This window comes from Pristis pectinata, chromosome 7 (genome assembly GCF_009764475.1).
Source record: "Pristis pectinata isolate sPriPec2 chromosome 7, sPriPec2.1.pri, whole genome shotgun sequence".
NCBI classification, from domain to species: Eukaryota; Metazoa; Chordata; class Chondrichthyes; order Rhinopristiformes; family Pristidae; genus Pristis; species Pristis pectinata.
Genome location: NC_067411.1, coordinates 42806703 through 42831230, shown reverse-complemented (window position 1 = coordinate 42831230; position 24528 = coordinate 42806703). Strand labels below are relative to the sequence as shown.

Below are 24528 nucleotides of genomic sequence, written 5' to 3'. Positions count from 1 at the left end.
AGGAGGACTTGGTCATCTCCTGTTTGAACTTGGGTTGGGAATTGTTGGGAGTTGTGGGCCTCAATTCCTCTTGAGCCTTTTCACTTGTTTTCACAAATGTCCAGAGCAAGCAGATCTTGTTGTCTCCTTCAAGACACAAACAATCCAGATTGAAGGAGATGCCAAGACCACAATCTTAATGGTTCATTATTCATGTAAAAACCAACCGACGTAGGGGTTTTCTCTTGCCGAAAGTGCTGCACTACTTGTCTCCACTGGAGTGAAAAGAGGTGCTTGTTGGGAGGTAATCTGCAGGACTAACAGAAAAGTGTTCCATGTAGCTTGCCTCTACTTCAGAACCAAGGTTGCACCAACTTTGTTTTGTCATATGGAAGTATGCAAACGATGATTTTATGCACACAGGACCTGAGCTCTGACTTGCGTATTTCTTCGTGGACATGTACAAGGGAGGGTTGTCTTCAAACTAAACAAAAGAGAAATGTTGCCAACCTGTCCCTGTTGCCCCCACTCCCCATACTCCCAGCCCCCCAACCCAACAATCCTGGGTTCATAACATAATTTTGATCCAGGTGGATTCCTTTTTCGTTTATTTTGAGGCCTCATCCAGAAATGGAGATGGATGCTAGAATTTGCATCTGCTTCCAGCATGTCGGTGTGGCCTTTTGGCCAGTTCGAGGATGTATGTGGACTAACATTTCAAGATGAGCACTAGGGCTACAGCAGGTAAGATATTTAAAGAAAATACATGTTTTCCAGCTTTTGGTAGGTGTGGGCATGCTGCGGAAATGTAACATCCTCTGATTTGGATCACTGGTGAGCCACTGGTCAAAATGGTAAAGCATCTTGAAGGAAGTGAACAGCTCCAATCTATTATGCACACAAGGAGATTATGAATATGAATTATATTATGAATGTGCACAACTTAAAGAATATGCCACAGTCTCAGCTCCACCTGTCTTTTCTGCCAGAGTATTCAGAACCTCAGTGATATCTTGATAAGAGACATGGATGTCATGTACACAAGAATCTTTTCACGCTTAACAGTGTTGTTTGGACATACAAGAAAAACATAAGCAAATTAAATTGCTGTTAAACATGCGGAACTACTGTTGCAAATATTTATATGCTGTTGTCCCCATTAATAAATCATGGATTTTGATCATTTTGAGAGAATTAGTGGTTAGGACCATTCTCTTAACATTGTGCCATATTACCCTTTACTTCAACAAAACAGGCAGATAGTCTGTCAGCTTTATATAATTGGACCATGGTATTCTGTTAACACTGTATTGTACTCCCAGTTTAGATTGTGCCTGGCAAATGGAACCCTGTGATCATTATGTTTTAGGCAAGAATGCCACCTTTTGATCCTTGAGTAACTGGATAATCTAGCCACAGAGCATAATTTACCATTTTGCATATTCCAAAAAGGAATTGGGTTTTGAGACCTAATTTCAAAGAATTGAACATATTTCAAGTTCTCTAAGCTGCCTGATCCTCAGATGTCAGTATGTGCATCATTAGGTGTGAAACAAATGCTCCTGAACAATTCCATGCATTAAATATCTATTTGCCTAGGGAGAAGTGAAAACCAGGCATAATTTAGTCATTGAATGCCAGCTAGATACTTGATAATTCAGAATCTTATTTGTTAGGAGTCTTGTTTGGTTAGTTTAAACATCATGCCATTTGAAATCAGGATTCTGCTGTGGCAGGGATGTTTTGCTTCCAAATATGATATTGGGAGCTGTGTTTCTGGGCTGTTAATATGCAAGAACTGCAGTTTGTTCAAAAGCTACAATTGCTGGATATCTCAAACAGGAAATGCACAGCATGCAGTACAGCTTGAGAGATTTAACACCGGTGAACATTTGTGATCATGTCATTTACTTAATAATTTACATATGCTTAATAGTCTGAGTTAGTTTCATTGGTGTACTGGGACAGTTTCTTGATCTCTGTAGCCATAAAGTTGAAGGATTATAGTCAAGCATGATTTTGTTGCTGTGTCCTGTTTGGAAAACTGAGATAGTCTAGTAGCGAAGTTGTGCATGTTGGATATGCTCTTAAAGCTATATCACATTAGAAATTACCATCTCGGTGAAGAGGAAAGAAACATTATTGGTGGTATTGCTGATTTGAGGAAGTGCCTATATTTTAAGAAAAAAGCTACTGCTGCTGAAATTAAAGCTCCATGAGGTTAGATGAAATTCAGTAAACTGGCACCAAGGAAATTTGATAACTTTTGTCTATGGAAGGGTGTGAATTTACAGCTTCCTTGTGAATCTAGCATGACTCAACAGAAATCTGTGAAAATGGTTAGGATAATTGCATGTGGCTAATGGACAGTTTTTTTTGTTTAGTAAACTGACCTATAAATGGCTGTGTCCAGGAGCAAAAGTGGTGAATCCCAAAACTTTCAAATTAGTTTAACAATGCAAAAGCATGTCAGAGGAGGAGCAGTAATTTAAACATTGTTTGAAACCCATTGTTCGAAACCCATTGTTCTCAAGTTAACTCTTGGAATTACGAGCCTTTTTGTTTTTGAGTTGACTGCCAACCAACACCCAAGACTCCCAATACCACCTCTCTGGAGCAGTCCCAGTTGTTTGTATGTAGCTTGAATCTGGTTGTACAAGTTGTGGGGCTGGAAAGAGTATGACCAGAAAAGTGTCCAGATTGCTGCATCAAGATAATAGATTCAGTGTAGTATTTTTGAATTGCTTTAAACTGAGTATATGTAAGCAAAATAATGGTAAAATTCCACCAAAACCATCAACTGTCAAGAGGAGATGCAGCATATCCCTTGGGCATTGTCAGTGAGTTTAGATTTAGAGGTCTGGTTGTTATATAAAAAAGAGAAGCATTTTAAATTATGAGGATTGAATGTGAGCAGATTCCTAGTTGGTCGCAAATGCAGTTAAAAAGTTAATTTGCATGTAGGAAAGTCGTTAGTTATGTCCATTATGAATAATATAGATTAATGGCAGCTTGCAAAGTGTACAGTGGCATGCAAAAGTTTGGGCACCCCTGGTCAAAATTTCTGTTACTGTGAATAGCTAAGCGAGTAAAAGATGACCTGATTTCCAAATGGCATAAAAGTTGAAGATGACGTATTTCTTTAATATTTTAAGCAAGATTACTTTTTTATTTCCATCTTTTACAGTTTCAAAATAACAAAGGGAAAAGGGCCCGAAGCAAAAGTTTGGGCACCCTGCATGGTCAGTACTTAGTAGCACCCCCTTTGGCAAGTATCACAGCTTGTAAATGCTTTCTGTAGCCAGCTAAGAGTCTTTCAATTCTTGTTTGGGGGATTTTCGCCCGTTCTTCCTCGCAAAAGGCTTCTAGTTCTGTGAAATTCTTGGGCCGTCTTGCATGCACTGCCGTTTTGAGGTCTATCCACAGATTTTCGATGATGTTTAGGTCAGGGGACTGAGGGCCATGGCAAAACCTTCGGCTTGTGCCTCTTGAGGTAGTCCATTGTGGATTTTGAGGTGTGTTTAGCATCGTTATCCTGTTGTAGAAGTCATCCTCTTTTTCATCTTCAGCTTTTTTACAGACGGTGTGATGTTTGCTTCCAGAATTTGCTGGTATTTAATTGAATTCATTCTTCCCTCCACCAGTGAAATATTCCCCGTGCCACTGGCTGCAACACGAGCCCAAAGCATGATCGATCCACCCCCGTGCTTAACAGTTGGAGAGGTGTTCTTTTCATGAAATTCTGCACCCTTTTTTCTCCAAACATACCTTTGCTCATTGCGGCCAGGAAGTTCTATTTTAACTTCATCGGTCCACAGGACTTGTTCCCAAAATGCATCAGGCTTGGTTAGATGTTCCTTTGCAAACTTCTGACGCTGAATTTTGTGGTGAGGACGCAGGAAAGGTTTTCTTCTGATGACTCTTCCATGAAGGTCATATTTGTGCAGGTGTCGCTGCACAGTAGAACAGTGCACCACCACTCCAGTGTCTGCTAAATCTTCCTGAAGGTCTTTTGCAATCAAACGGGGGTTTTGATTTGCCTTTCTAGCAATCCTACGAACAGTTCTCTCGGAAAGTTTTCTTGGTCTTCCAGACCTCAACTTGACCTCCATCGTTTCTGTTAACTGCCATTTCTTAATTACTTCACAAACTGAGGAAAAGGCTACCTGAAAACATTTTGCTATCTTCTTATAGCCTTCTCCTGCTTTGTGGGCATCATTTATTTTAATTTTTGGAGTGCTAGGCAGCTGCTTAGAGGAGCCCATGGCTGCTGATTGTTGGGACATGGTTTGAGGAGTCAGGGTATTTATAAAGCTTTGAAATTTGCATCACCTGGCCTTTCCTAACAATGACTGTGAACAAGCCATAGGCCGAACAAGCTAATGAAGATCTGAGACCTTAGTAAAAGTTATCTGAGAGCTCAAATCTCAAATCCTTTTTTCACCCTAAAATTGTACAAGACAAAAATAATACACTAATCTTGCTTAAAGTGTTGAAAAGAATGTTTCCTCTTTAACTTTAACTTTATGACTTTTGGAGATCAGTTCATCTTCTACTCAACTATTCACAGTAACAGAAATTTTGACCAGGGCTGCCCAAACTTTTGCATGCCACTGTATATTCTGTGATAGAAATAATCAACACTGCCAAAGATGTATGGTGTTGTATATGACAATTTACCTAATACACAGGATGGTATTAGATGGGAAAAATACAATGTTTTATTTACAGGAATGTGGACTGAAATCTTGACTTAAAGATGTTTATTAAATAGTTAATATAATTGATTTGGAGCTCAGACTTTTTTTTTGGCTTGGGTACATGTACAGTTGACAGGAGTGCAGTATCATTGCACTGTTCCCCAATACTTGGTAGCTTCCCACCAGACAAACATTTCCCTTCCCTTGCTTCCCCTTTTCAACATTTCAAAGGATTGCTTCCTTTGCAACTTCCCTGGCTTGCTCTTGTGTTCCCATCTACTGCTCATCATTTCATATGGCACTTTCATATTGCAACAGTAAGAAATGCAACAACTTGCCTTCCCCCTCTTCCCTTACTACTATCCTGGGACTCAAACAATCTTTGCAGGTGAACCAGCTTTTTGCTTGCTGTTTCTCCATGCTAGTGTACTGCATTCAATTTTCACAATCTTGGTCTGCTCTACGCTGGAGAAATCAAATGTTAATTTGAGGTCATTGCTTTGCTTTGTGGTGCACCTTTGTTCAGTCTGCAGGAGTGACACCGAGCTTTCGGCTGCCTGCCACTTTGCATCCCAACCACTCCCAGACTTTTTCTGTCTGTAGCCACCTGCACTTAGTGAAACCCAATGTGAGCTTGAGGAACCACATCTTGTCTGTCTTGACACATGGCAGCCTTTGGGACACTATATACAGAATTCTCCCAAAGCTGGTAATATCTGCTTTTCATTTTGGCTCAATTTTTCTTTTTCTATTATTGTAATGTAGCCTGCTGACAATGTCCCATAGCCTTGCTATTTGCAATGCATTACACAGATAAAGAAGCACATTTTGAACTGCCATTTACCTACCCACCCACCCCCCCCTCCCCACCAATTTGTCTTTGCTGCTGTAAACCAACTTGTTTTCTTTCCCAGTTCTGCTGAAGGGTTCCAGACCTGAAATGTTAACTTGTTCCTCTATCCATAGATGCTGCCTGAGTGTTCCTAGCATTTTGTTTAATTGGCTGCCTACAGAATTGAGGATCTATGAATTGTATTTATCAAATCCCAAGTAAATAAATTTCATGCTTTGACTTCCTTGGATGATAAATGCATGATTTAAAAATAAGTTTCCTGTCAGGTAGTTGACCAATTGCAATGTGTGTGGAAGCTTCCAAACTTGTTTGCTGTAGCACCTCCCAAGTTGGATTGCTAACACCAGTTGCAGAAACTTTTTTGATGCCTCTGGGATTCTAGTGCTCGTCAAAAGAGGCAAACAGCCAGTGAACTTGCTCTTGCACCACTTCATAATGGGTTTGAGGCTATTATTTAAAGCAAAAGTTTGATGGCGGTTATGTTCTTGCAATATATTTAGTCTAACAGGAAGCCATATCATTTTTCCATATATGCCACATATGTTTATAACAGCAGTTATTTATTCTGCACCCCCATCCAGACTTTACATATTTCCTGTTTTGACCACCATAAAACTACATTTTGAATTACTTGTTGGTCTAATATGCCAACAGAATTCAAAGATTAAGAACATGCTTATTTGCCCAATTATTTTCATGTTGAAATACTTAAAAGCTACACCTGTAGCATGCTGTAGTCATTCAAATAGGAAACATTTACTCTTCAAGATATGTACACAAGTGGCCTTGCAGAAGTATAGCTTAACCAATAGCTTCACATAACCAATAGTGACAACCTAATGCTGCTTTGTGCCTCTATCACTTTAAATAAGCAATCATTGTTGCGTATCTTGGAACATCAGGTTGGACTGTGTTACAGAAGCCAAGCTCGGTATTTCATCCAGATCAAAATGATTGGTTTAGTTTTACCTTGTATCCTTTGTCTTGCAATGCTGCACGTGAGTTAATTTTTATCCAGTCCTTTGCTGTATAGTTGTGCTACTTGCTCCAGGTCTAGTCATGGTCAAGTGCTCACATGGGGTTTGGGTCACCTTTTTAATTTTATACTCTCAAACCTAAAGTGCAGGATATCAACACCACATAAGCATGTGGTTTAAATGGAAAAGCAAACATTGTGGTTTCTGTGCTAAGTGTTTACAGAATTTGATTGCATAAAGCAATGTAAATGAACTCAAAAATAGTTTGAGCTGGATGTTGGGTTCTGACTACTTTATTCCTTCACATCTAAGTTGGTAATGGCAGAATACTATAATTACACCAAGGCTGTTTTTGCAGAAGTGACTTGGTTTGAAAGTTCTGCTATTGAATGCCATACTTTTTTATGAATCCCTTAGCACATGAAAGTTGTTTACTGGCACAGAGAGGAATTAATTATACTCATTATTGTTATTGCAGCCTCTTTCCGCCAAGATGCTTCAATTGAACTGTTTAGATCCCACTGCCATTGACTTAAGTCAGATGATAGAGGTAAAATCTAGGGCCGGCAGAGTTGAGTTAAAATAAAATAACAACCTTTTTGGCAGTAATGACATGAGTCCTTTTTGGCTATTCACACTTTTCTCCTTTGAGGTTGACGCATCCATTTAGTTTGGTGGAATGGAAGAAAGTTGGTCTAGATTACGGATAATATGTTAACAGTGCACAAGTTCATCACTTGGAATGTATTCACCTGAAAGTTTCTTTAAGAATATGTTGTTCCTCATGAATGTTACATGGAAGAAACTTGGGTTCTAATTGGATTACATTTTTGGGCATGGAGCCGGGAAGTGTCTTCTTTCCACTGGTGGGCAAGTTCCTCTCAATAATTGATATATCAGACAATGAATCTCATGAGCTCTGAGCTGGGCACAGCACGTGTGGCTAAGTCTGCAGCTGTTGTTATCTTCAGGGGAGTCTTGTTTCTAGGGTGACAACCAATCATTCTGTAGAGGTAGTCTCTCAATGATACTTGCAGCCTGTGTATTTTGTTACACGATAAAGTGAAAGCCATTTCAAGGAAGGCTTTATTTTTGCTTGAATAATACCAAACTACGTTAAACTTCATGTTGGCTTGAATTAGTTCTTATTTTTGCCTGTTGTCTTCAGTTTTAACACCTTTCAGCTTCTCTTGTATTCTCATCCAATGGGTTTTTTTCCTTTTGAAGAATACTGACTGGTATGCTGCTTAATGCTATGATCAACTGTTGCAGGTATTGTTTTCAAATTTTTCTTTGAAATTTGCACATGTATTAAGTGTTACAGAAGCTTGCCTTTTGACAGCTTTGTTATGGGAAGAGTTTCAAGTCTCATAAATGAGTTTAACCAACTTTATAGAAGGAATTTGATATTTGCATGTTGGGTATGTAGCTGTTGAGACAAAGTGGAGTTAAAATTGTTCTTTTACCCTGAGCAGCACAACTCAAATTTTCATGTTTTAGTTGACAAAGATTTCACTGAGAGTTGCACTCATTCCATTGAATAGAAACCAGCATGTGTTTCTTTTTGGTTGTTCAAAAAAAATGAATGTATTTTCAATTTCCACATAAGAATGTACGAGCTGTGGTTATGTGCATTAGAATCGATTTAAAACTGACACAGAACTTGCCATGTTTAAATGTGCTGTAATATCCTGATTAATCCACTTAAATTCCAGAGTCATTTTGGGTAGTTTGTTGGGGGTGGGAAGGAGAAGGATCATGGTGCTGAGTGAGTGCTGTTAGATGTAGAGTTGTGTGTATTTCTATAGTAGTGTCAATATGTTATGGGTTGTTACTAGATTGAAAGAACAAAATTAAGATGCATCCTATGGTGTAAATTATGGATCTTTGACACACAGATATGCTGTTGGAGCCTTACTCATCCACTTCTGACATAATCTTAATCCCCACTATTTGATGAGACTGTAGAGCTGTTCCATGCATTCTAAAAATCCTTCAGTTTTTTTTGTCATCTTTTAACAAGGTTTGTTCTGTGCATGCAGCAATTGGTGTTTCAGTTCTTTTATGCAAGTTAATTATATTTTTGAATTGTAGTTGGCACAGGAATAAGATACAATTGTTGCAAGTGGGCATCCAAGAGTTTTGAGCACAAGTTTTCCTAACTTCTGGTTTCTGCATTGTAAACACTCAAGATTGCACAATAGGTATGACTGTTTCATGTTATTTTCATACAGCCATAGTTACCTGACAATGCTAGGGAGTGTATTTGTGCTGTTATCATGGTTTGCTTGTTGTTATAAATACCATTGCTCATCTCAAGTGCTCTTTAAACCTGTACATCCTTGATCAATCATTGGATTTGTATCCAATATCTCTTCCAATGGCATAGTCCAGATTAGTTATGCTGAGACCCATTCTCCATTGGGGAATTTTATTATGTTAGGTGTGCAGTAAATGAAGTTTCTGGAATGTGCAGTTCAAACTTAAATCCTGAGGGATTCTGTTGAAACTGAAATTTGATTTAAAACTGAGAAATAGCTTTATAAACATTTTCCAGAGTTTGAGGTATGCTTGATCTGAAAATCAAATGTAGGATGCAGAGTGTTGCTTGGTTAGTTTGTCATATGGCATCAATTTTGAACAGTTTTGAACATTATTACACCATTCCGATAATTTGTCTGTGATTTCAAAAGTGCTTAAAGAATACTGGGCAGACTAAATGAATTAACTTATTCAATTGACGTAAATTCTATGTTTACTTTAGAAGTAATTTTTTACAAGCTTATCTGAAATTTTTGTAAGATGTATTTAGTGGTAATTAAAGATATGATCAATACAAGAATAGTGCACTTTTATAACCATGATGTGGAGAGAAACATGTCATGAACAAAGGTAAATTTTGAACCAATAATCTTCTGTTGCATGGTATTGTTGGATCCAAATTCCTGAGTAGCATGATTGGAGCTCCTTTTAGTTTAAGGTTATATGGCGGCACATCCAGTGGCGACGGTGTTTAAAAATTGAACAGGAAAATGTAGTCATCGATGTCTGTCACACTGTTGATAGATTAACATTATACAGCTTCTCTGGGAAGCTTCAAAAGAACATCTTTATTCATGGCCTGTGCTGCGTCTTTTTTTTGGTTGCATGACAAAGCAATTTTAGCACCATTGGTAATTAAATAATGTTGAACCTCGTCTGTGAAAATAGCTTGCTTCAGATCATGAGTGATAATACAATTTGGCTCAAGTTTTTCATCAAATCCATTCATTCTTGTTGAGTCACATGTTTAATTACCCCATTTCCAAATTTGAGTAAATTCAAAGCAAACTCTTTTGCATGTGGATTGCCTGTCAAATGTGTTTACATATTTGGTTTTCAAGTGTAATCATTTAACATTCTCCCAAATACATGATGCTTTGATACAGGCTTTCAATTTATCTGCTGAAGTACCTTGTAGAATTGTAGCAAAAACCTCCAGTTTGCACTAAATTAACACCTTGCATTAATTTAGTATTATAATCTAAGGTCTTGCAGTGTTTCATCTAATGCTTCAATGGCTGCTTTGTGAACAATTGTACATTCATCCCTGACAATAAGTTTACAATCTTTTAGAATTTTTACTTGAGCAATATCTAAGCCATTTCTTTGGTACCTCATTAAACTTGGTTCTTTCTCTCTGATATATTTGTCTAACTGGTTTAAGTCATAGCTGGTCTCCCCCAGAACCTCGGTGCAGAAATTTTCAGTTTCTCTTGTATGGTTCAGGTAGACTAACAAACTTTGGACAGGTCCATCCAAATATTTAGTACCTCAAAAATAAATTTGGGGTGGGGGGGGGGTGTTTAAAAAAAGTCTCATTAATTTTCAAAGGGGAGAATTAAAATTAGGACCTGTTTGGGCTCTGAAGTGTTTCCTATGGATGCTTGATAACAAGTAAGAGTGTAGTGCACATCTTTGTGCTAAACCTAAAATTTTCAGATTTTTGGGTTGTTTCATCACTGAGCAGGGTATGACATGCTATTTGATTATATATCTTTTAGATTAAGTAATGGAACCAATGGGAAAACATGTCTGCTTATCCCCAGCTGTTTAATTTGAGTTCCCCACCGTGAAACACCTGCACACTTGGTCCTGTTCCTGGCCACACCCTATTCCTTTCCCAGAACACACTGGTTTGCAAGCCTTGCAGTGAAGAACACTGACTGGGATGGTCCCTGAAAAATATTCCATCAGAATAACTCTTGGGGGGGGGGGAGCCGATTTTTCAAATCTATCTTCAAAATAAAAATGGTGTCCTTGTCATAAATGGAATGAGCACTAAGCAGGTAATATTAAGCAAAGGCATAAATAGTGGTCTGGACTTCAGTTATCAATTGGAATGGCATTCTAAATTTAATACACTTTCATAGCTACCTACCAACTTGCTACAGCTGTTTGACCTGAAGCTTGCTATCATCAAATGTGTGATCCTCGGAAGTGGCCACTGCCTTGAATTTGTAGCATGTGTGAACAAAATGAACAACACGTGTCAAGGCAGAGATGACGCATATCGGTACATGTATTTTAATTTGTGTACTGTAGAAAAGATGAATTTGGAGGCAAAGGCGAGGAAACCATTAAAATGCAATCTTTACGATGTTTATATTTTTCAGTAATTAAATTTTGAGACCTAGAAAGATGTTTCAGTGATGGTTAAGAATGAAGAGTTTGCTTGAACTAGTCCAGATTTAATCTGGTGTTTGACAACTTGATGTGTACTACTTTGAGAAATATATTGATCAGGAGAAGCTTGGAGGGAAACCTTAACAGGATTCTCTTGATCAGAATGTGTGGATGTTTGTAGTTGCTGTTTCATTTTGTTGCAGCTTTATCTCAACAGTATTGCAGTTTCAGCTGACTGGTCTGTATAAGGCAGCTTGATTGGCTAAACTGAAAGTTTAACACAAGAATTAAATCCTGAGGAACTGCTGGAGATTACATAGGAATTCAGTGGTTTCCATTTGATAAATGCCATTTGAATTGTACAACCTTGAGCACTGTGTTTGCCCATTGTCATTGAAATGGATTTCAATAAAACTGCATTGAATACTAATTACAATTATTTGGTCTCTGCTTTAAATGAAAGACCATGTAATATCAATCAAAAGGAATAGAGTCACCAACTGTTTGGTCTTTTTTTGCTTAGTGCTGGATCTCGGTGTGGCTTATTGCTCATATAAGATAAGTGCAAAAGTTTATTTTTTTAGGAGATTGAGTTGGGATAAGTGTTAATTTTGCGGTATTCAGTGCACATTTTTGTGAAACCTCCAACTTGAATGCTTTAATACAGTGTGTTAAATAAATAAATACAGTGTGTTAAATAAATAAATAGATAAATTACTGCAAATGAGCATGGTTAAGCCATGAATTCTGTTGTGATGCTTACTGATGACATAATGACTTTTATGGAGAGAGTTGTCTTTAGTTAAATTCAAGTAACGTTGGTGAACCTTGACGTGAAATTTGGCTTTTCGTTTCTTTGACCCTCGTCACTGCTGATTGGCTGCTCAGATACTATTTTGGAATACAATTATAAATTATAAAGGCTGATATATTTCTCTGCCTATATAACCCAGTTTACAAAGATTAAGTTGGAATGATATTAAATAGGCCACTATTGGGTATGTTCTGAACTCTCAACAAAAGCACTGTTATTTTCACTTTGTTACTAAAGGTTATTGATCTGGAGAATTAACTCCTTTTCTCCCAGGCTCTCTGAATAGCATGCTCTATGTACAAAAGAGATTGATGTTTTCATTTTGAACTTATAGAAGGTCAACCATTTGTGGTCTGAAGGTTTTTACTAAAGTGAGGATGTTGGGCTGGTAAGTGACAAAAATGTTTCCAGCTGGTATAGAATTGGAGCTAATTTTGCCAGCAAAACACCAGTAAATCCAAACACACAGGCTCTACTATCGGATGTGAATGCAGCAATAGCAATTGTAGAACCCTTGGAGCCACGGGCAGCATGATTCTGGCTGTCGGCAAATGCTGCTTTATTCCCTTTTTGCTCCTTTTCTAACATGCCTCAAGCCCCTGTTAGAAAGAAACACTAAATTTTTAAAATGTCTTTTCTGTCACAGTTTGGGCTTGTTGAAATAAATTCTGGGTATGCTTGGTCTGTGAAAATCTTTTGTATTGATCTTAAGTGATTACTTCTAATTACAAAAATAAAATTTGTTTCTACATGGTAGATTCCTTGATAATATTAGCAAATCTCAGGGAGGAGAAAAGGGAGGGACTGAAAACAATCATAGTAAAGTTGTCTGGCAAAGAAATGGGACTAAAGGTTGACGGCCTGTATCCAAGTCTGTTGAAAGGACTATCTTCAGAGATGATGGGAAACTGATTCATTTTACAAATTTCCCTCGATTCTGTCAAGGTCCTACAAAAGAGAACTGCCTCTGCAGTGACCCTATTCTAGAAGTGAGACAGACACAAGGCAAGAAACAAAATGATCTGTAAGCCAATCATCAGGAAAATGCTGGAATCCATTATTAAGCAGCAAGAACCAGGACATTTGGGGAAATATTTAATTTTCTTAAAAAAGAGCAGCAACTTAATTTTGTGAAAATTGTTTGAGTATTTTCAGATTGCTAAACTGTAACAAGTGCAGTGCGACAGGATTAGGTACAGGAGTCTTACCAATCTACATTGATTTTGATGTAAGCCATGAATACATTGTAGTTAAATTTGGAGAAGCGAGTTATGAGGATAAGAGTATGTTAAGGAATACAAGTAGAGTTAAGCATGTGGGCAAACGTGAGGTTGGCAGAATAGAAAAGCAGATTGATTAAATGGAAAAATTAGAGTTTTATAGTATGGAGGGATCTGTGTATTTTATTGTATGTATATAAAGTTGGCTTGCAAGTTTAGCAGATAATTTGAATGACAAATAGAATGTTAGCCTTAATGTTGACTGGGAAATGGAGTGTAAAAGTCTGCACAGAATGCTGTGAGCACATCTGGAGAGATGGTACAGTTTTGGTTTCCTTGTTTAAGGTGGGGGGGGGGGGAGAATATGTAGATAAGTTTTTTAACAAAGGTTCAGCTTGGTTGAACTGTCAGTTGATGAAAAATTGGGACTTTAATCATTGGAGTCTAGAGAAATGAGAGTTGTTGAAACAAAGATCTTTGGAAGGCTTGACAAGATTGATGGTGGCAGGATGTTCAGACTCCAAGTGAAGTCCAGAACAAGAAGGTATTTTCTCTGAACAAGGAACTACTCATTAAGGTGAATGAAGTGGAATTTCATGTCGAAGAGAAGGAATGTTCATTTGAGAGCTAGATGATTTAATATATTTAAGGCCAAGTTAAATCTTTCTTTTATTAAAGAGATGAGGATTATAAGGAATAAGCAAGCAAGTGGAGTTTAGATCAAGCTTAGAAGAGTCACGATCCTATTGAAGAGTTGAGTCGATACAAGGGACCACATGACCTAGTCTTGTTTATTAATTCAGACATAAATGGCACTGATGTGAATTTCTTAAGATTAAGGCTGTGTTGATTTTTTGATTGTTGTTATCCATTGCATTGGAGTTAAAAGTAGGTGTTAATTTCTATTTCTGCATGACTTTGATCAGTACAATTCTTCTGAATTTTTGTGGTTTGTGTCCTCGGAATTTTGAGATAATATTGTTTGAACTGTCCTTCTAGTCCCATTGGGTAGCAATAGCAAAGAAGACATCTTGGATTAAAATTGTACTTAAAACATCCTTGGATCCTAGTCAGCATTATTACTTAGTATCACAATGCTTCAAGGACATTGATTTAAACCTATGGATTAAGTCTTTGTCAATAACACTATATGGGTAAGAGTGATTTTAAATAAAATTTATTTCAAAGTTAAATAGAAACATTGGATGACAAAAAATACAAGTCAATCAAATTAACCAATGTGCAGATGTTACATTTAACATCCTGCCTACTCCACCATTGAGCCATTTAAATAGTTACTTTAATAATTAAATATTTTCCAATTCAGCAACTGAGAAATTGGTGCTTGGTAAATGTAAGCTAGAAATTTATCTTAAAGCTGATATAATGTAGTAATGAGGAAGAAATTTAGTAGTTTGTTTTGGGAAAGAATTCTACCAGTTGTTGTTTGCATGTGTGTACAGTTGAGTATCATTGAGTAACATTGCCTGGCACTTGAGTGGCATCACTGGAACCTAGCCACCAATCCCTGACATTCAATTATATTACTATTATCCCACCATCAACAAGATTGTGGTCCCTTGCACCTACTCAACTATTAAATAGCATCATGGCTGACTTAATCTTGGCTAAGCCACTTGCTTATTCCCCATAATCTTCATCTCCCTGATAGGCAAATCTGTTTTTGTTCTATGTCTTATACATATCAACCAAAAGGACATGAAAAGAAATAAGAACATAGCCGCCACAGCTGTCTTGGGTAGAGAATGCCAAAAATTTGCTTTGGGTAAAGAAATTTCTATGCATTTGTGTCCTCACTGACTGGGTCTTTAAACTCGTGACTTCCGCTTGGCATACTGGCAACAAGAGAAGGCCAGAGCCTGAGTGTTCAGTGGAGACTCACTCACCATCTGATATCTTAATGCATGTGAATGCAGTGCCAAGGCCCAACAAAATTTAGAATGGAGTATCCTTAGTTGATTTATAGCCTACTTGCCACCCTTGGCATTCATTGTGGCCACCATTGTGGTGGAAATGTGTACCATCTATAAAAATGCATTGTGGTTCCATAGAAAGGCTATTCTGATCCATGAACTCTGTCACCATGAAGAATGAGCACCAAGTGTTGGTTCCCCTCAAATCACACACCTTACCTTGGAAATCTATTGCCATTAATTCATTGTTGCTGAGTCTAAATCTAGGAACTTCACGCAGCATCTTGTGTACAAGAAGAACTGCTGTGCTTTCAGATAATGGCTGTTCTTGAGCAATTGGAAAAGGGCAATAAAAGCCGGCCTGGCTAGCAATGCCCACATTGTATAAAGGAATAAAACATTGGCTATAACTTGTTGTTGGGGAACTGATAATTTTCCAGTATTTAATATGCAATGTGGGATTTTCTGATCCCATAAGATCACTTTGGCCAAGCAGAGTGCTGTGCAGCCTACATGTATGTAGACGGTTACTTGTGAGGATCATCAGTATTCACTAGGCACCCTTATCTGCCTGCAGTAGTTGAATATAGAATTTCAGTTCTGAATTGATAATTTTTGGTGTATGGATTGATGGCATAAATACTTTGAGGCCATTCAGAAAGCTCATTCATTGAGATTTCACTCATGATTTTTCCACACTGTTTCCATAAGGGGCACTTGGAACACATTGGGCATCTAATTGGCATAGTGTAACAAGTGATGTTCCACAGTGATTGGTAATGGGGCCTGAACAATTCGTAGTTTTCATAAATGACTTGGCTAAAGGTTTGGTTGCTAACTTCACTGATTTCACAACTAACGTGGCCACCTATCTTTATATCCATGGTTGTGGATAGCTAAGTGAGTGGATGAAGGTATGGAAAATGGACTGTGATGTGGGAAAATGTGAAATAGCCATTATAGCCTGTTACTTAAATACTAAAGGATTGCATAGCTTTGAGGGATCAGGGTGCCTTGAAGCTAGATTGCTGGTGTAATAAGTAATTAGGGAAGCTTGCAAGGTGTCTATTGTTTGGGGAATTGAATGGAAAAAGTAGGGAGGATTTATTTTCATTTATAGGGCATTGGTCAGACCATATCTGCAAAACTGCACAATAGTGTTTGCCTTAAGGATGAGAAGGTACTTGATTGAAACTGAGTTGTGAGGGGGTCTTGACTGAAAGGTTGTGGGAAAATGTAGATTTGGTTACTGTTCAAATTATTTAAAATGAGGTGAAATTTATTGAGGGTCTTCAGAACTTTGTCAAAGGGTGCTGGAAGCAGACCCTTGGAATATTTTCAATGCAGAGTTAGTTGGCTATTTGATAAGTCAAAGGTTGAAAGGTACCTTGGGTAGATGAGAATTTCAACTTCAGGTTACAAACTTCAGCCATCATCTTATTAAATGGTAATGCAGGTTTAAGGGGTTGAGTAGCCTACTAATTGGCATGTTTGTATTTTATTACTCATGCTATGAAAAGACAGGAATTGGAAACCAAGTGAAGCCAAAAAATCTTATTTGTCAGATTGGTTGGGGAGGTAGTCTGTGCATATTGCTCATTGTAAGCCTGAAGCTGTTTGATTTAAAAAAAACACAAAAATCTACAGTGGAAACATTCTTGTGATGCTTCTCAAAATGCAGACTAGCCCATTAAAGTGAGAGCACTGACGGTCAGGCAGCATCTTGACCCGCTGATTGATTCTCCGAGCAGTTCATTTTTTGCTCCAGATCCCGGCATCTGCAGTCTCTTGTGTCTCCATTAAACCGAGCGCTTATCCTGGTTCCCTGCCCAACATGTCATTTTTATTTTTGCTACTTTATAGTTGTGTTTGGTTGGTTTTGGTTGCTCTGCTATAGGGAAGATGCCATTAAGCTTGATAGAGGTGTACAAGATGATAAGAGGCATAGATTGAGAGGACAGTCAGATTTTTTTTCCCAGGGTGACAATGGCTAACACGAGGGGGCATGATTTTAAGGTGATTGGAGGAAGGTATGGGGGGATATCAGGAGTAAGTTTTTTTTACACAGTGGTGGGTGCGTGGAACGCACTGCTGGCAGAGGTTGTGGGGGCAGATACATTAGGAACATCTAAGAGACTCTTAGCCCTCCATTTCTCTATCATTCATGTGGTTATGTGGGAGGGAAGGGTTCGATAGATCTTAGAGCAGGATAAAATGTCGGCACAACGTTGCAGGCCGAAGGGCCTGTACTGTACTGTGCTGTAATGTTCTATGTTAAGTAACAAAAGTTAGTTCTAATATGGACGTGAAATATTACTGTCTCTCTCAACAGATGCTATCTTACCTGCTACATAGCTCCAGTACTTAAATATGCTGCAATATTAGCCAATAGTTTGCTTCTGCTCCAGATTGGAAACAAGTACAAAGCCAGTGAATACATGTTTTAATGTGATCCTCGTATTTCCATATCTTCCAACAAATAATTGAAGTGTCATTTTTGCATTTGAGGAAAATGGTACTGTTTTGTAAATATTTAATTCTGTTTTGTATGTGCATCCTATTCCCAAGTCCCACATATTTTGTAGGATGTACTGTCATTTTTTTTTAATTTTGGTGTTTTTTGTTGTGGGGGGAAGAAACCTTTCAGTGCTTAGAGCAATTGTAAGCAATTAATCTGGAAAATTTTATATTATAAATAAGGTGCTTGTGTTAATTTGTCCCAATAGTGGTATTCATTGACAATGTTTAAACACAAGAATGCAAATCAGGTCTATTGTATGTGTCAAGTACGTGTACCATTTGTCAATTACAAGCTCTATGGGTTATTTTCCAGTTGAATGTCTCAATTATTAAACGATATTCCTCGTATTCCAAGTGTAACGTACATTGATGCATTAATTAAAGCTTAAAAACTTTAAATGCTGCCAATTATTCAACTGTGATTTTTATTTTTGTTTTGCAGAGAGGATCTGACGAGCTGCTTTCTGCTGGTATTGTTAACGGCCCTTCTACCATGAGCAATTCTACTTTGGCTACAGGTATTTGCAATTCATCAATTAAATCCTATTGTTACAGTACCTTGAGTATCAAACTCAAAATAGAATTTGGAGACGCATGAGGCTGTGGATGCTGGAATCTGGAGCAACAAAATATCTCTGGAGGAATTCAGCAGGTTGAGCAGCATCTGTGGGGGTGGGGGGAGAGAAGCAGGGGAAGGGCGTGTGGAGGAATTGTTGACATCTTGGGTTGAAATTCTGCTGCACAGATTCACCAGAAATGTCTACAATCCCCCCCCCCATATGTGCTGCTCGACCTGCTAAGTTCCTCCAGCAGCAGGTTGTTTGTTGCAGAAAATAGAACTTGATTGATTTCAAATGGACTGTCAAATCTGTCCTTGAAACAAATATTTGGGTAGCGTGATGTGATAAAAATTAAAAGTTGGGGAATGTGCTGTCCTAGGATCATAGTAAATGAACACTGCTTTGAAAGATTGTTTATATATTGAGTAAAATACTTTCCTTCATGAAAGTTTAGTAATCCTGATTTCATGGTGATGCCAATGATTTCACTGGTGAGTTGAATGATTTTAATATGCTTCATATAGTTTTCTTTAAAAGAAAAAGCATTTTCTGAATGTTCCTTTCCCAAAAAATTGAATTGGAAGTAGCGAAGGGCGGATTTTTTTGTTATTGTTCACCCCCTTGTTCAGTGTACCCATCCCTGCTATTAAGTTGCTGGCTCAGATTTTTTTTAAAAATTGTTAATTTTGTAGGTAAGCTGCAAGCATTTTGTTCTGGAGTTAACTTAAACAATTAATTTAATGGGAGACCTTCAAACTGGGTAACGATGCTCTTTAATGGACGTCAACATTAAAACTTCAATGAGGTGACAGCTTTGGAATTACACCTGTGGCATCTATAAAGTGTTTGTCTTATACCAAAAATTAATACACTGATCTAATTTCTTTAGGGCTTTAATGTGGTTGAGGGTTTTGCTATTATGAGTGATTCAGGCTGGATAGTCATAATGGTATTTAAAATGCTGGAAATACTAAGCAAGTCGAGCAACGTCTATGGAGAGAATGTTGACATTTCATCAAAGACCATGCAAGAGAATAGTGGTTAAAAGTAAAGGGGGATTAAAAACACAGGACTGTCTAATGTCATGGATGGTCAGATCAAGAGATAATGGTAAATTTTAAAAGGATAAGTTGCCATTGTACTGGGGAAAGATAAGGGGAAGGATCTGACCAGAACCGGAACAAAATGTTCCCCACATAATATAAAACCTTGTATTGGTTCATTTTTCCAGAATCAGAATACAATTTGCTATATCCTGCCAGGCAGAGGAGATGCAATGAGTGTGAATGATTTGCTCTGATTCCAATGAATGAGCCAAATAGAAGGCCCTGGCTGATGAGGGTATTTAGGGATCGGGTACCAATAGTGAGATGTCGGTTAGGAACAGCAAACTTTTTCAGGAGGCTTGGATGTTGGTGGTAAGAGAGGTTAGGGGAGAAGAATATGGTCAAGATGGTCCATGTATTTATTTGCTCATAAGAGTGGTCTGAGGCAATGGGTTAATAAGTCCTGTTGTAGTCTTAAGATCCTGAGAGGAGATGAGATGAAAGACATCGGGGATAGTTTTAGCTTGGTATTCTTTTATTGGTCATCATTCATTGGGAGTTCCAAATAGTAAAGAAGGGTCGTCAGTAGTTTGCCATTAAGCTTTTTTTTGCCAATATTCACCATTTTTAGTGTGCTGTCAGTGTTAGTGTTATTAGATAATAATGTACTTCAGGCAATGAATGCTAAAGTCTACTGAAGGAGAGAGAATGCAAGATGACTGCATTTGACAGTTTTCCATTCACAGCATTTCACTGCTGCAGATCTTAGCAACACAGCTCCACATTCAGGAAAGCACCATGATGCTTAAAGGTGCCAAGAGATGCATAAGGGTGGTAAATAAGCTTGACACAATAGTATACACAGCAGTTGCATCAGTTACCATGTGTACATAAAGCAGTATATATGTACGTGAGGTAAAGCAGCCAGCATAATCAAAGGCCCCACCCACCCGGGACACTCTCTCTTTTCCCCCCTCCCATCTGGCAGAGGATACAAAAGCCTGAAAGCATGTACCACTAGGCTCAAGGACAGCTTCTATCCTGCTGTTACAAGACTCTTGAACAGTTCCGTAGTACAATAAGATGGACTCTTTGACCTCTCAATCTACCTCTATAATCTTGCACCTTATTGTCTACCTGCACTGGACTTTCTCTATAGCTGTGACACTTTACTCTGCATTTTGTATTGTTTTACTTTGTGTTACCTCAATGCACTGTGTAATGAATTGATCTGTAGAACGGTATGGAAGACAAGTTTTTCGCTGTACCTCAGTACAAGTGACAATAATAAACCAATTCCATATACTGGTGAATCCTTATGACAAACAGTTTAAAAGCTATGACATTTTCACAATTAAAACAGACAAAATATTCATGCCAGTGGAGTGTGGTAGATTATAAGCCACAGTCACAATTGCATCTATTAGGTAAATTCTGAGTAACGTGCTGAAAATGGAAAACTCTAAATTCCTGTTATGTAGATTTAGGGTTTCAGATTAAGGGATGTGTTCCAGCCAAATACCACTTGGAAGATGTTAAGACCATTTTGTGGTTTTGATTTGTAGTACATACCACTAATCAGGTGAATTCTTCATTGAAGATTAACTGGTTCTTATTAAGCAGTTATAGGGAAAGCAAATATTTGTATAGTAGTTGACTTGTGACTAAATTTTCAGGAACTTTTATGTTACACAGCTGGCATTTGAGCAAGAGTTACCTATAGTGACTTGAAACTGAGCTTTGGCAACAGTGAGACCAAATCCATTAAGGAAAGCCACCTTTGACAATTAACTAAATTGTTATTGACTTCTCATCGCATTAGTTGCTATACTTAAATGTTACATTTGATTTGAAGCAATTCTTTACCCTTAAAGATGAATGGCAAATGCATATGCAGATTGCACTTGATGTAAATGCAGCTGATAAATACTTAACTATCAAGGTGAGATATAAAAGAGAGTTATTGGCTATTGAGTATTAGAATACAAAACTTGCCTTCGATACGTGTGTCCCATGGATACAAAATGTAGAAAAATCAAAATGTCATTTTAGTCTGTCACATATGAGAATGTATGCTTATTTCAGACCACTATGAATAGAACACGTCATCTGCATGGATTTGTAGAAAAATGCAGAACGTAATTCTGGGCTTAGAAATTTTATATAAAAACAGTATAGCCTCTTTTTCAAGATTTATTGCAATGTAAGGCTTCCAAAGATGTTTTTTTTAAACCAAAAGAAATTGAATACCAATCACGTAAAAGCAGGAACTTGCAGGATTCCTGACCTCTGGGAGTTAAACTTGTTAGTAATCTGTAATGGTTGCTCTTCTCACTCAGTGTTGCCACTGGTGTCTCCTAAGGATCTCTTGGCAGCACTTCTTTCCAAATGCTTCTGTGACATCTAAAACCCCAATGTTGATTTCCACATTAATGATGACTATAAGTGCACTTCAACATCTCAAATGTCTCAAAATTGCAAGTCAGCTTGTCTGTCATCCACTTTAAGATGAGAAAAAAATTCTTGAAATTAAACATGAAGTTGGGAGCCATGTCTCGAGTCCCTGTCACCAGTTTCACTCCTGTACCTGTCAGTTAACTGAAGTTAAAAACAATGATTTAGATGTTATAATTCGACTTCTGATGAGATCCCAACCATGTATTTAGTGCTATCAGTAGGCTTGACAGTGAGGCAGAGCATCAAGCATGCTCTGCCTCACTGTCTTGCTGCTTAAACCCTGCACTGATTCTAGATTGGACTTTTCTGGTGCACTCCTGGCTTTCCTCTGATGTTGTACCATCCATAAGTTTTATGATGACCTGAATTCTGCAACAATCCTGTTCATCTGTCAATCTGTACTTGATGACCTATATTGGTTTCCATTTAAGAAACATTGCCTTTTTAAAATTTGCCATTTGCTTTTTTTTTAAATTGCTTGTTGGTTTCTCCCATCCCTGAGTTGAACTTGCAGTTGGCTATAACCCTTTGAGGTTCTCCATTTCTGGCTTTTGGTCAGCCTTGTTTTTGTTTCAAACTCAGCTGCAGTTATGAAAGTTGTCATTATTTCTGCATATAGTTCTATTCACTTTAAAACAGTTCAAGTGCAATAATACAGCCTTTATTAGAGCATTTGGCAACGGTGTATTCAGTTATCTAGGCTCTAATCTCTGAAATTTTTATTTCTTCTCCCATCCTCTTTGCTCCACCAAACCCTTCCGGCACTTACTTGCATATTAAGATGTAGCCAAGTGCAAGTTCAGCTCAGGCATGGGAGAAACCAAGCAATTTGAAAACAATGGCAAATTTTAAACGGGCAATGCTGCTTAAATAGAAACCAATATAGGTCTTTAAGAACAATCCATTTGATCAACCCTCTAGTGCTTTGAACTTTGGATGCTATAATGAAGTCTATTATTGTTTCTTAACATGTTAAAATTTCCTAAGACATTTTTGAAGTTAGGACTGTTAGCTGTTGTCATTTGGGCTTGGGTCTATAATAGGTTGTAGGGAATTTCTGATCAGTCTTGTACTCATGGGAAATGTGTGAAAGGGTTTCAGTCCTAATTGTGAACAGGAATTTGTCATAATCTGGATGTTTTGATAATTGAAATTAATTTTATTAACATTGGAAGTGGAATATATCAAAAGAATGCATTTTAATACAAATGACTGTATGATTGAACTAGAGCTATTGAAGCAGATAGAGATATGTGCAAAAATATAGAAGATATCAGAGAAACTCCAATGGGTTATAGGGTAAGAGCAACTTTGATTTGTGGACAGGAGAGCACAGTTTGAAAACCAGGATGACTATTTTGAAGGCAGTAAATCGTGTGTTCTATGTCTTGTATATATAATATGTAGTCAATAGGTGGTTTGAGCCCATTGCTACCTTCTGTCAAATGATCTGAGAAATTCAACACAATAACACAAAGGGGGAAAAAAAATCACAATTGAAATACGGTACTTTTTTTCTCTTCTCTCAAGCTAATGGAAACAACACAAAAAAATTTAAAGGAGACGGATCTCCCAACTCTCCCTCTCGTGTTCTTCATATTCGTAAGATTCCAAATGAGGTTTCAGAAGCAGAGGTCCTTTCACTAGGTATACCATTTGGCAAAGTCACTAATCTATTGATGCTGAAAGGCAAAAATCAGGTATGTGCACAAATTAGTTATTTTTCTAAACAGATATGCAAAATTGTATGGTCTTGCAGGGTTTTCATGTTAATTTTTATAATTTTGTCTTCCACCAATTTGCTGTTAATTAGAGAAGTTGGCAAGCAATCTTCTGTCTTATGATTGAAATGGATATCATTTTTGATAAATGTTTTTAAATGTATTTGTCATAGCATTTGGAACCAATACAGGAGGCATTTTAACGCAGCCCTCTTTATAAATTTTAACTGTACATTTTGCCAGGGCTGCTGGCTCTCAACTGCATGGTTCTGTTAATAGTAAAATTAATGACATTTCTTTTGCATTATCTGCCCAATTTGAATTATAACATCTACCGGAATAGCTCATTGTAAATGAGGGGGTCCAAATAGCCATGGAAAATATTTTAAGGTGTAGTATCAGAATAATAGAGGTTTTGTAATTAAAAATGGCTGAAGTATAATATTTCTATGTGGAGATAAACTACTTTGGTTTGTGCTTTTAATCATACTATTTTGCAAGTTAATACTTAGTCATTGTGCTTCTCACTCCCACTCTCTGCTGCTGCAGGCTTTCCTTGAAATGGCTTCAGAAGAAGCAGCTGTTACTATGGTAAACTATTACACTACAGTCACTCCACACCTCCGTAATCAGCCCATATACATCCAGTATTCCAACCACCGAGAACTGAAGACGGACAATTTGCCCAACCAGGCTGTAAGTGTTTCTTGGTGTGTGAGAAATTTGGAGAGTAAAATGAGAAAGTCACTTGAAATGTTTAAAGTAATGGTGCTGGGTAGGGGAGGAAAGATTTTTTTTCCTGACATTTATTATAATGAATTTCGGGTGTTGACAGGAGAGAAATATTGACATGTAACTTATGACTTTGTCCTCAGCACGTTGTTTAAATATCTTTTTTGAACATCCTTTGAGTGCCCACTGTAGACTCCACCCTGAACCCAGGTGCACTATGCTCAGTACTACAGAGAAGTTACTATCACACTTGTGAAGTCCATATACCCCAATCTCAAGTATTGTTTAAATATGAGAACATTTTAACTTTGCCACTGGAATAACTTGTAATCATACAAAAGTAAGCACCA

At 37.7% G+C, this 24528-nt stretch overlaps 1 protein-coding gene across 3 annotated transcripts in view; it reads left to right on the top strand.

Annotated features, from left to right (window-relative positions):
- The window catches only part of ptbp3 (polypyrimidine tract binding protein 3), a 77444-nt gene that overhangs the window by 22244 nt on the left and 30672 nt on the right, over positions 1-24528 (top strand). For all 3 annotated transcript variants that reach the window (XM_052019987.1, XM_052019986.1, XM_052019988.1), the window contains 3 exons: positions 18105-18180; positions 23256-23425; positions 23996-24142. In XM_052019987.1, the coding sequence (XP_051875947.1) occupies positions 18105-18180; positions 23256-23425; positions 23996-24142 (393 nt within the window). The remainder of the gene's footprint in view (positions 1-18104; positions 18181-23255; positions 23426-23995; positions 24143-24528) is intronic.